Source organism: Sphaeramia orbicularis, chromosome 14 (assembly GCF_902148855.1).
Source record: "Sphaeramia orbicularis chromosome 14, fSphaOr1.1, whole genome shotgun sequence".
Classification (NCBI taxonomy): Eukaryota; Metazoa; Chordata; class Actinopteri; order Kurtiformes; family Apogonidae; genus Sphaeramia; species Sphaeramia orbicularis.
Genome location: NC_043970.1, coordinates 27,765,046 through 27,776,643, shown reverse-complemented (window position 1 = coordinate 27,776,643; position 11,598 = coordinate 27,765,046). Strand labels below are relative to the sequence as shown.

Below are 11,598 nucleotides of genomic sequence, written 5' to 3'. Positions count from 1 at the left end.
CAGTCCCCAGACCTCAACATTATTGAGCATTTATGGTCAGTTTTAGAGATTCAAGTAAGACGTCGATTTCCACCGCCATCGTCTCTAAAAGAGTTGGAGGGTATTCTAACTGAAGAATGGCTTAAAATTCCTTTGGAAACAATTCACAAGTTGTATGAATCAATACCTCGGAGAACTGAGGCTGTAACTGCCGCAAAAGGCGGACCTACCCCATATTAAATTATATTTTGTTGATTTTTTAAGGTGTTTCCATTATTTTGTCCAACCCCTGTACATCCCTCACATGGTGCATTTATTTTGAAGGCCGTCTCCACCGGAAGTGTGTAGTTAAACTCCTCCAGCTGGACGCGCGTGGCTGTGGGCTATGGTGGGAGAGGACGCACACGGACCCTGAGCTGCTTTCCTCTCACTTAAACTGAACCCAGTGGCCGTAGAGAACATGTCTGTGAACGAAGTGTACGTGTTTCGGCCCTTCAAGCTGATCGCCCTGCTCTGCGTGTTCCTCGCGCTGTGTCTGGACGTGGTGGCTCTGCTCAGTCCTGCGTGGGTCACCGCCGAACACTTCGCCCTGTCCCTGTGGCAGTCCTGCTCCCAGTCCGAGGTGCGCAGCCCCACGCAGGAGCCCCAGTGGAACTGCTTCTCCACACTCACATCTGGTAGGAGTCGTCCTGTTTGTGTTTGCACCTTTGGCTTAGTTTATGTCTGCTGGGTGTATGCCTTTGGTTTCAGACACATTTATCACAAAGAAAACAGTGAAAGAAAAGTTTAAAAGCAGGCGTTTTTGCGTGGAGGACAACACAAGTACTGATGCCACATCATGGAGGCCACGATCCTGTTATTTTTATCTCAGCAAAGAGGGAAAAAAACTGTCAAAAAAAGCTCAATGCACTCACTGTATCTGTAGTGTGTTATAACATTTAGAGCAGAGCTGTTAACCCCTTCATGCACAGTGGTCACTACAGTGGACAGCCATTCTACAGCTGTTCTCTTGTATATTCATGGGTTTGGTTGTTTTAGTTGTTTTTATCAGTTAACACAGTGGACACGTATGCATCATCCCATACACTACAGTTCATACATTTACTGTAACTTTGCTGTTCTTGATAAACCTGATCCGCAGTAACATGTTTGAGTGTAAATCAATTGTTAGTTGTTATTAGACTGTAATTAACAGTTTTCTTAATTAAAAAGTTGTTTTGTTTTTTTTGCATTTTATCTCCATGAAGTGAGCAATAACTAGTATTAGAGTATGTTAAAATGTAAGAAAACAACAGATTAGTTTCATTAAAAATATGTATTTCTTAGCTTTCTATAGCATTTTAAACAGATATTTCTTTGCATCAAAAATTAAACGCATGGTGTCCAGCTAAAAATGTCCATTAAAAATAAGTTCATTTAAAAAATTTCATTCACATTGTTTTTTCATGCCTAAAGAGGAATAAAAACACTCAGAAAAAAAATATATATATTGACTAAGGCCCTCATAATTCATGCATCAAAGGGTTAAACTCATTTAAGTTCAGGATGCACATTCACACACTTTATTAATCCCAGAGGAAAGTGTGTGGTTACAGTTGTTCCATCTAAGTATAAGACAAAGAAGCAGGGAAGAAATGATCAATAATACAAGTAATACATGTGGCTTTAAGAACACAATCTGACACTTAAATCACCCACATACAGACCAGTTTGATCTCAAGGGCCTGACCAGTAAAATAATGGAATAATGACCTAGAAATAATGACAACTCCAAATTTTTGTCTTTGTTGTAGTGCAAAAAAATGTAGTTACATTATAAAAATGTGAATAACCTGAACAACATGAACAACTTGAAAAATAAGTACATTTTAACAATATTATGCCTCAGCTTATCATTTACAGATATACATTTCAACTTACAGATTGCAATGGATCAACAGACACGAAACATTTTGTAACAAGCATCTGGAAAATAAATAAATAAATAAACTAACTTATTATCCTTTTGAGACCAAGCAATGCATTTTTGTCCTCTACAGGGGACAAGAGTTTCACAGCTTTACTTAAAAAAAAAGAAAACACTGTTCACTGCAAAGGACATTCCATAAAAAAATAAAATAAATTGTAAATGTATCTGAAAAAAACTGTTGCATCATGCTGTTTCTAATCAAGTCAAGTATTTAGTGTAAAAAAAGCCAAAACCTTTTACATACTCAGTCTCAGGAGGATATTTAACTTTATGATCAAAACAAGTTGTCAAGACTCAGTGACATCTTTGACTGTTAATGTCTTCTGTGTTAGTTTTGGCCCAAATTGTACCCTTTAGTGATCATTTTTGGTCCACGGGCCAAATGTTTGACACCCCTGATTTAGATAAACTGGTTTTCAACTTCCATGTTATCAGGGGCTTGTTTACGTGGTGTGTTATTAGCACCACAGAAAGGCTGCACATCCTATGCCTTCACACACACATACACACACACAAAGAGGAATATTTGTGGTATTTTGCAAAGCAGCCCAGTGTATTCATCATCTCCCAGTCAGTCAGAGTTTGTTTTAGTTGTGTTTTTATTGTGCGTCCAGTGGGGTTACTCATGCTGATAGATTTCCCTCATTCATACCAGAGCAGTGACGTGTTGTAAGGATGACAAACATTTAGATCTGACAGGAAGGTGTGATTCATGAGCAAAGACGAGATGCGTAAACTAGTACTGAGGTCAATTTTAGGAGTTTATTGTAAAAAAAAAACAAAAAAAAAAAAACAGAGTTGTGTATTTGCTGATTAAAACTAAAATTACTGTCAATTAACAGAAACCAATGCTATGAAACTATTTCTTCAGACTTATTTTAAAGGTGATTTCAGGTTGTGGTGCCTTAAACTGTGTAAGAAGGGACTCAAGGAAAAAAAAAACTTTACCACATGCTGCAACATAAATCACAACAACAGGATGCCTTCTGGTGTTTAAAGTGTTAATGCACTCCACACACCAGAAGGCTTTTTGAGTGGGTTTGACGAGACACATTCAGCATCTTCCCATTGTGCACCTCACCAGGCTTGGACCCACCAGGTTGTCTTTTGTCAAGATGAGCAGCCACATGAAAGGAATGTTTATACCCACAGCCCCCTCCAACACCCACCGGGGGAGGAAATCGGCTTTTATTTAGAAGATTTAGAGGAATTTTGCTCATGTGCAAGCTGGTGGCTGGAGCGTTTGTTTGATTTATTCACTGTATTGGTCATGTGTAGTAAATTCAGTAGTTGAGTTGTAAAAAAAAAAAGATATAGAATTTAAACACATTTTACTTTTACTGGTGAATAGACTGCTGATTATTTTTCTTGATTTTAGTGGATTACATGTAGTAGTGACTGACCGTATCACTCTCTGAATATAGTATAAAGCTCATTGTTGACACACATCTGTATTATGGTATCATCAAGTTTTCCTCTTCAAACAAAAACTGGCTGGTCAAATTAAAGTGGTGTCTTCTTATCTTCATGTGTTGCTGATAGTTTACATTATGTTTATGTTATCTTAGGTCTGGTTTTATACTGAAAACAGCCACAGTAAAACCACAAGTCATTACCATTTTCTGTACAATTTGTGTTGTCAGTAGTTGAACTAAAGATCTGTTTGGAATCAAAACAAGGTCAGAACTGTCACAGTTTAGTCTGAAACATAGATAAATGAATGACGAATTGACAAAGATAATAACATCACATAATAACTTCATACCTTCTTAAGCCTTGTAATCAAAGTCATCTGTGTATGAGAAACACTGCCGTTTCAATGTCAAACTCCATTCTTTTCATTTAGAGCTGTGTCCAGTGATGAAAACAACGATAGTGCTTTAACTTTTGTCACATTTTTCGACTAAAGTGGCTCCAGTTAGTTAATCAACAACAACAAAAACTCTTCCCTTAAGTAAATTACAGTTGCAGCTCTAGATTGAAAAATAAAAGAACACAACCTTACTGCATGTTTCTAACATTTAGAGATAGACAGTTTTAACAGGTTGCATAAGATATATAAAAGATAGATAGATAGATAGATAGATAGATAGATAGATAGATAGATAGATAGATAGATAGATAGATAGATAGATAGATAGATAGATAGATAGATAGATAGATAGATAGATAGATAGATAGATAGATAGATACTTTATTGATCCCGAGGGAAATCGTAAACTGACATTAGATGTAACGGGGCCTCGGTGTGGCGGGCTAATGTTGTGGAATGTATTGGTGAATAGGAGGCGGGTTTGTCCCTTTGAGAGTCTGCAGCCCTCATTAAAGCAACAGTGGAGGGGTGTGTTGAGGTTAAAGGGGCAGTTCAGCAAAAGGCAATGCAGATTTATTATGCACATATTCTCATACCTATCCCAGGAGTCTTGACTTTCATTTTATTTTTGTTGTGACCTAATCGGGCAGAGTTCAATACTTAAAAAAATGTGAGCAATGCAACATGAATTGAAAAACATCACATAGGTCTCCAGCCTCAGAGAGCACTAATATCCTCAGGGAAATGACTTTGAGATACTAGAACCCTTCTATCACAAAGGAATTTTTGGAGTCCAAACCAAAATTACAACCACATAATGGACTAAAGATGGCAGAAAAATGTATTTCCTGCAGAATATGGTGTCGCCTCGTGCAGACTGAATCGAATAGAGTTCAGATGTTGCTGGCGGGTAAATGTTCTACTTGCCATCATGAAGACAAATGAATCAGGAGCTCACAGAGACACACCCAGTCAGCATTGTTCCCTGAGCTTCATCAATGCAAATTCTCCTTTAGAGCGGAGTCTTTGGGGGCTAGGCATTCTTCTGACGCTGACACATCAAAGCACGAGCACATAGCGCAGTTAGAGAGGATGAGACATTCTCATCCGAGTACTTTACTGGTTTCACTCTCTTCACTGTTCAAGTCAATTTTTAGGAAAGCTTTGAAACGGGCTGTTTTGCAACCTTGTTTTCCAAGGAATAAAGCTGCGGCCAACAGGAAGTGTGATGTCTTTTACTTTTCCATCAGGAGCAGCTGCAGTTTGTTCAAAATAAATGGAATAATTGTGCTGCTAGAAAACCACTGTAACTAAACAGACATAGACTGGCAGCCACAGAAAGCCCAGGTTCACCAACTGAAAACTGCAAAAAGACGTGACATTATTGAAAAGGCTGAGTGACGTGTGACGGATAGAAAAACTCCCTTAGGCTACAGAAAACTGGAGGATAAAAGTGGACTGCTGAATCACACGCTGCATATTTTTATAAAGATATATTGAATATTAATGAAATACAGAATAATGACAGTGTTTTCTAGCAGGCGACTGTTGTGTGGTTGAATATGCTGATGGGTAAAATTATTTGCTTATTAATTACTAATGTGAATGTGCTGCTGTATTTGACTCTAACAGTTTTTGCTTTGTCTCATTGTGAGTGGTATCTAGGTTTACTTTATTTAATAAGAGTCATGGGCAACAACTCAGCAGGGGGACAATCAACTCCATGTTCAACTCATTTTTTCAGTCATGCCTTATCCATGCACCCAGAAAAGGCAGTTCCACATTTTAAACACACCAAATAGTTCTAAAAATATGAGAAAATCTAGTGACTAAAAATGAAACCCAAACATATTACATTTGATAAAGTTGGTGTATATGAAATTATTGCAAAAATAGATCTTGTTCCAACTGTACGCACTGAATTAAAGCCATGTAGTCTAAGTTTTCTAAGCCTGATACTTCTCTCATGCAGGCCTGAGTCCATTCTACATGCACCCACTTCACTCTGTAGGATTAGCTTTTGTTTTGTGTTTTTTGTGTTTTGTGCACAGTGGTTCATTTCAGCTGTGTTGCCCGGTGAATCAATCTTTTGTTGACATGCTCCCTTCCCTCTAACCTGTGTGTGTGTGTGTCCTGTCCTGCAGACTGGCAGATTGCCACCCTGGTGTTGCTGGTGACCGGTGCTGTGGCGACTCTGGTGGCCTTTTTGGTGGCTCTCATTTCGCTTTGTCAGGGGACGCAGAGGCGACACTACCGCACAGTAGCCGTGTTCCTCTTCACTGCAGGTACGTCTTTCTTTTCCATTCCCTCTCTTTTTAGAACGACTTCATAAAGTGCCTGCTCTTTTCCACCTCTTAGGAATATTTCTCCCCATATTCCAACCTCTGAAGTTTGTTTTGGGTTCCACTTTTTACTCACACATCTGGAAACTGAACGACAGTACATACCGTATGCATTGACCACAACCACAACAATTTCCATATAGAAAGGTTTTTTTGTTCCAGTGCTCACATTAAATAGGAGGGTGCAGAAGGAAAGACGCAGCTGAATGAGGCTTGTTGGTTGAGCTCACTTTTTCTGTGGTGTGGAGACTGGTGGAGCTGCTGCTTCTCGGGCCAAGAAAAAGCAGCCGCAGAATTTGCAGACTTACCAACGAAGTGAAGTCACTGAGGGGGAAAAAAGACACCACAGGCTCCTCAGCCGTCACTGCCTCATTCTTGGACTACACTTCTCATGCATGTTTTTTTAGAAGCTCCTTTCGAGGAGCCCGGATTTTGACACTTGCAAGGGAGGATCTGTCTCTACAACATGTAATCAAAAGTAAAGATTTATTTTTAGCTGTGAAGACACATTGTTCCATAAGCTTTACTGGCATTGTAATAAGTGACTCATTGGCTGTGTTTACTTAAACAACAGTGATGAAACACTAACCACTTACCACTACTTAACTTGTGCCAGTTCCAGTTCTGCAGATTTATAAATAAAAAGGGATTATTTAAGAGACAGACATAATTTCAAAGCATGACATATAACTTTCCTCCTTTAGCAGCTTTACAGCACACTAGTAGACTAAACTTAAAGTGTAGGCGTTTGTTTTATTTTTTGCTGAATGAAAAAGAACCTGCAATCTTAGATTCTCATTAGAAAAGACACTGTGGTTTTCTCCGTGTTTCTTGTTGGTCTACAATAAATGTTTATATATATTTTTAATTGGCAGTACATTTTCTGTTTGATTATTGTGGTTCATTTCATAGATAAGAAATGCTGCAACAGTTTTATATAAATAACTGTTTGTGGAAATGGCCTGAACTTACTTTGAATAAGTTTTTGTCTTGTTCTATGTGTGAAAACATCAGTCACAAAGGGCCAGTGTGTGCTGTGTGACTGTTAGTCATTTACTGCCAAATGTGGGAATGTTGTTATCCTTTCCTGTGTGTAATTGCTGTAAGAGCCTTTGCGAGAATAAGGCCTCCTTACAGGCACACAGTCCTCAGCAGAGCAGCAGCAGTAGAGGGGTTGGACTCTGTTAAATGCCCCTTGGCAGGACCGGGACTGTGTGGTATTTATTTTCTGTCCAGAAATATGACCTCAGCAGCCTGCAAGGCTCAGTCTGGGCTCCATCAACACCGTCACATTCCTGGGCTGCCGTTGTTCCCCCTGTACACCCACTGCTTCGTCCTGTAGGAAGGAAAGGTGGAGCTGTACTGCATACAAAGTCTCTTCCTCAAGAGTCACCTAACATGCAGGAAAAGAAACTTAGACACATGTAGGAACGGAACGTTTAATCTTTGATCGCACACACGTGTTCGTACAGTCACACTGACGTCAATTCATTTACCACCAGGACCTCAGGCTTCTGTATGTGTTGATGAAATGATTCACACTGATGAAAGCATTGAAGTAATTCCCTCTGTAAGAAGTCAAGGTCAAAAGAATAATGGCGATTGTTTGGAATTGTTTCTAATTTCCTGTACTTCATGGAGCGGAAATACAGAGAAACGTTAAAGGCTGTTAGCTGTCAGGAAAAAAGATAGGCCACTTAGAAAAAGTTGTTTTTCTCTCCTGAGCGATAACCCACAGGGATGTGTCATCTTAAAATGGATTTACAGAAAGCAGAAAAAGACACATCTTTACCTCTAACATGTCTTGTTGTTAAGTAGCGTTAAAAAAGAAAACAAAGAAAAGAAAATATGTAGTGTGACACATATTTTGCATAACATTTGAAGTTGTGAAGTCAAGTGGCCCAAGATGCTATCTAGTGTTTGAGGGTTTAAAAAAAATTAACCGTATACATTAGCAGGGTTCCCGCAGGGTCTTAAGGAGTCTTAAAAGTCTTGAAGTTACCTATCTGCATTTAATACCTTAAAAAAGTCTTTAAAAGCTATTAAATTTGATATGGTAGGTCTCAAGTTATGTTGAAATAAAGTTGTAAATGCATATATTTTCTGTTGTCAATTCTATTTGTCCCACTGGAGTCGCATAGTTTACTCCCGTTTGCTCTAATACACTATATATAAACTTAGTATTTGTGATTAGTGTTGTAACCAAATGTTTTTAAAGGTGCGCTGTGTTACTACAATTTCACACAAACACTACTAGACTCAACTAGAAAGAAAAGTTAATAGCATAAGTACAACAGCATAAACATTTATTAACCTAAAGAAAGAAGGCGGTAATATGATTAGTGTTATACATAAAATTTGAGTGAAAATATTGGAGTGAACAAGTCAAATGGTTGAAGATGGATAATCAGACTGTTATGATGTTGGGGGGGGGGGGTTAAGCACAACATAAATACACAACATCAGTGTTTCTTTGCATTTATAACATGTATGAAAAGCCCATATTGTGTTCTTTGAAATACAGTATCACTACATTATGTGTTAGATTGATCACCTATACTATGAACAAAGTATAGTAAGAATAAATATGTGTATTTACTGTTAGTAGTAGTATTTGTTGAGGATTTGCATAGTTCACTCATTTTTGCTTCATGCACGATATTTTAACTTGAAAATTGTGATTAGTTTTGTAACCAATTGTATGTACTGGTTGAACTCAAAACACTACTATACTCAACCAAAAGGAAAGGTTAACTGCACAAGTACAACAGAATCAACCTGTTTGGACCTAATCCTGTGTTTATGTGCATGGTCCAATAATATTCATCATATTATGTTTAATTCCTGTCATGGAAAATCTTCATCAAGGTGCTTTTTTTTTTTTTTGATGAGCTCATCTGAAGCAACACAAACACTGACGGATGGATATAGTTACTTTACATAACCATTTTCTGGTCTCCCATAGTGATTCTTTGGTCTTTTTCAGACACTGGAAAGTGCCCTCCTACAGACTTTTTTATCCTTCAGCCTCTTTTTATAATCATCCGCCGCCACATTTCTGCTTTTACGTCAGTGTTTTTGGACTCAATGCGTGCAACTGTTCAAAGCATAAACATGGTCCTTGTTCATTGAACAGAGGTGAGATAAATCTGAATAGGGATGAGGATTAGTTTTGAAGAGGATTAGTTTTTAAGTTTGAGTCAGAGTAAAGAAAAAAATAAAGAAAGTGCAAAGAAGATTTAAAGGAAAGTAAAAGAAATCCAAACATGAAAGTGCAGAAGAGGTGGAAGTAAGTAGGAATAGGAGTAGGCGTGTTGGTGAAACGGTTCAGAAAATGATCAGAAGTTCTAAGATGACACGCATTGAAAACATCTGTACTTTCATGGTACTAGGAGGCAATATAATCACACACTTTATTACAGACTCATAGTAGTAGTATGGTTGTCATAGTTGTAGAAGTGTTGGTGTAGTGGTAAAAATAGGGCTGCAGTACTAGTAATGTAGATAAATGAAACAGTAAACATCCCTATTACCTGTATGTGAAGTGGAAAGAATCTGTTATGAATTCATTGGTATTAGTTTTTATTTTTATTTAGTATCTACATTGGGTTTTTGATTTATGTTTAGTTTATTTTTCGTTTTATTCCTTAAGTGTTTCACCGTATTTTTATTTTGAGAAACTGACCTGTTTTAGGAGTATATTTTCTGTTATAGTTCAGGTATTTTCATGAAAGCCTTGATTTGTAGTAGCTGAAGAAGGTACGATGAAAGACTAATACATCAGCTATAATGTGCAGCTTTCATGTGCATGCTTTCATTCAAAAATATTGTAGTTTGTTTATTTTTTTTAGTGATTTACATTAAAAAGTCATTGCAGATAAAGCGGTATTTTACACAGGAAATAAAATCAGATTTTCTGTGCAGTTTTGTTATATTTTAGTTGCAGTGTTTTATTGTAGTTGCATTTTATCAATGCTAGTTTGATTTCTAATTATCACCCTGTCAATAAACACCCATTTGAATATCTAATGTTTGGTTCTTGTTGGTTCTAGTGGTTCTGCAGGCCTGCGCTCTGGTCCTCTACCCGATTAAGTTCATCGACGGCACAATTCTGCAGACCTATCACGAGTTCAACTGGGGCTACGGGCTCGGCTGGGGTGCCACCATCTTCATGCTGGGCGGAGGAATCCTGTTCTGCCTGCGGACGGACATATATGAAGATGCAATGTACTGAGACCCAAATCAACATCCACCTTTGGAAACACACCTGTACAGTACAACACATCCAAATTCCCATATCAACGGTGTGCTACGTTTCTTCACCCTCCACACTGCCAATGTGCATGTGAGCACACATTATGTCTTTTTAGCTCTGTTATTTTTAGACAGGGTGTGAAGGCCTAATTTAGGCCAGAGTATGAATAGGACCCCCACCCCCCTCCCGGGCAGCCAGCGGGTCCCTCAGTGCTGCTGGTATCAGGGTGAGGTGGCAAAGCTGAAGCACAGAGAGCTTTCTGGATAAACACAGGCTGCTGGTACTGGACGTTTCCACTGCACATTGACCTGGATCTCTATTGTTAGAGAAACAAGACACTGAATGCACAGTGGCTGAACATTTAAAGGGATTGACATATCTCACATATTCTTTTTTTTTACTTGTTTTGTAGCAATTCATGAGGACAAGCTTGTTTATGTATTTATGGCATCATTTTTCACCTTATAAATATTGAAAACCTAAACTTGTCCCATAACATGTTCTCAATAAAGCATACCTAGTAATAGTGACTAAACCTCCTGCTATTAGAAGTGTAAATTAGCTTCATTTGATAATATGCTGGAGTTATGAAGTGTTTATAGTTTGTTTGAGAACTTACACCAGTTTGTGTCAAATGAAAAATGTAAATGTGTATAAAGTATTTCTACATGGAGAAAATTCCGGAATAAACGTGTAGTTTTGGGATTGTAATGAGTGTGACGTTATTGCAGTTCAGTAAAATCTTCAACAGCTTCACTGTGTCTCTGGATGACAGCAGTACACTAACTGATCTCTGAAATATATCAGTTCCTCCAGGAATTTGCGATGTTGCGATTGCAACTATTAATGCAAATTCAACCAATCACCGTGAATTCTGCGTGGCGCTGCAATTTTGTCCAATCACCGCGAATTTTCCGCAAATTTGACTAATCACCTTAGCCCTCTTTCGCCCACCCCTTTCTACGTGACATGTATGTCATCATGTTTACTTCCTTGTTGATGGTTGAGAAGATGAAGACGTGTGATTCAAAACACTCATATTTACCGACAAATATCACTGCCAAAGTTCGTGCAAGTCAGTTTCCAGATGTGTTACACAAAAAGCGGAAGTATACTGTTCTGCACTGCCTGCACGAAAGTGGCTGCTCCACAGACACTTTTCAACCGCAAAACATGCAGGAGAACGGCTGAAACTGGAAGAGGAAAGACCAGACAAGTCCCAGTGACAGAGGCTGTTTGA

The 11,598-nt window shown here is 38.3% G+C and overlaps 1 protein-coding gene across 1 annotated transcript; it reads left to right on the top strand.

Moving 5' to 3' along the window:
• The first annotated feature begins 353 nt into the window (after positions 1–353).
• On the top strand, positions 354–11,069 carry LOC115433607 (transmembrane protein 47-like). The gene is made up of 3 exons (XM_030155093.1): positions 354–656; positions 5,906–6,046; positions 10,156–11,069. The coding sequence occupies exons 1-3, from the start codon at positions 440–442 to the stop codon at positions 10,335–10,337; spliced, it is 540 nt and encodes a 179-aa protein (XP_030010953.1). The 5' UTR covers positions 354–439; the 3' UTR covers positions 10,338–11,069.
• The last annotated feature ends 529 nt before the right edge of the window (positions 11,070–11,598 follow it).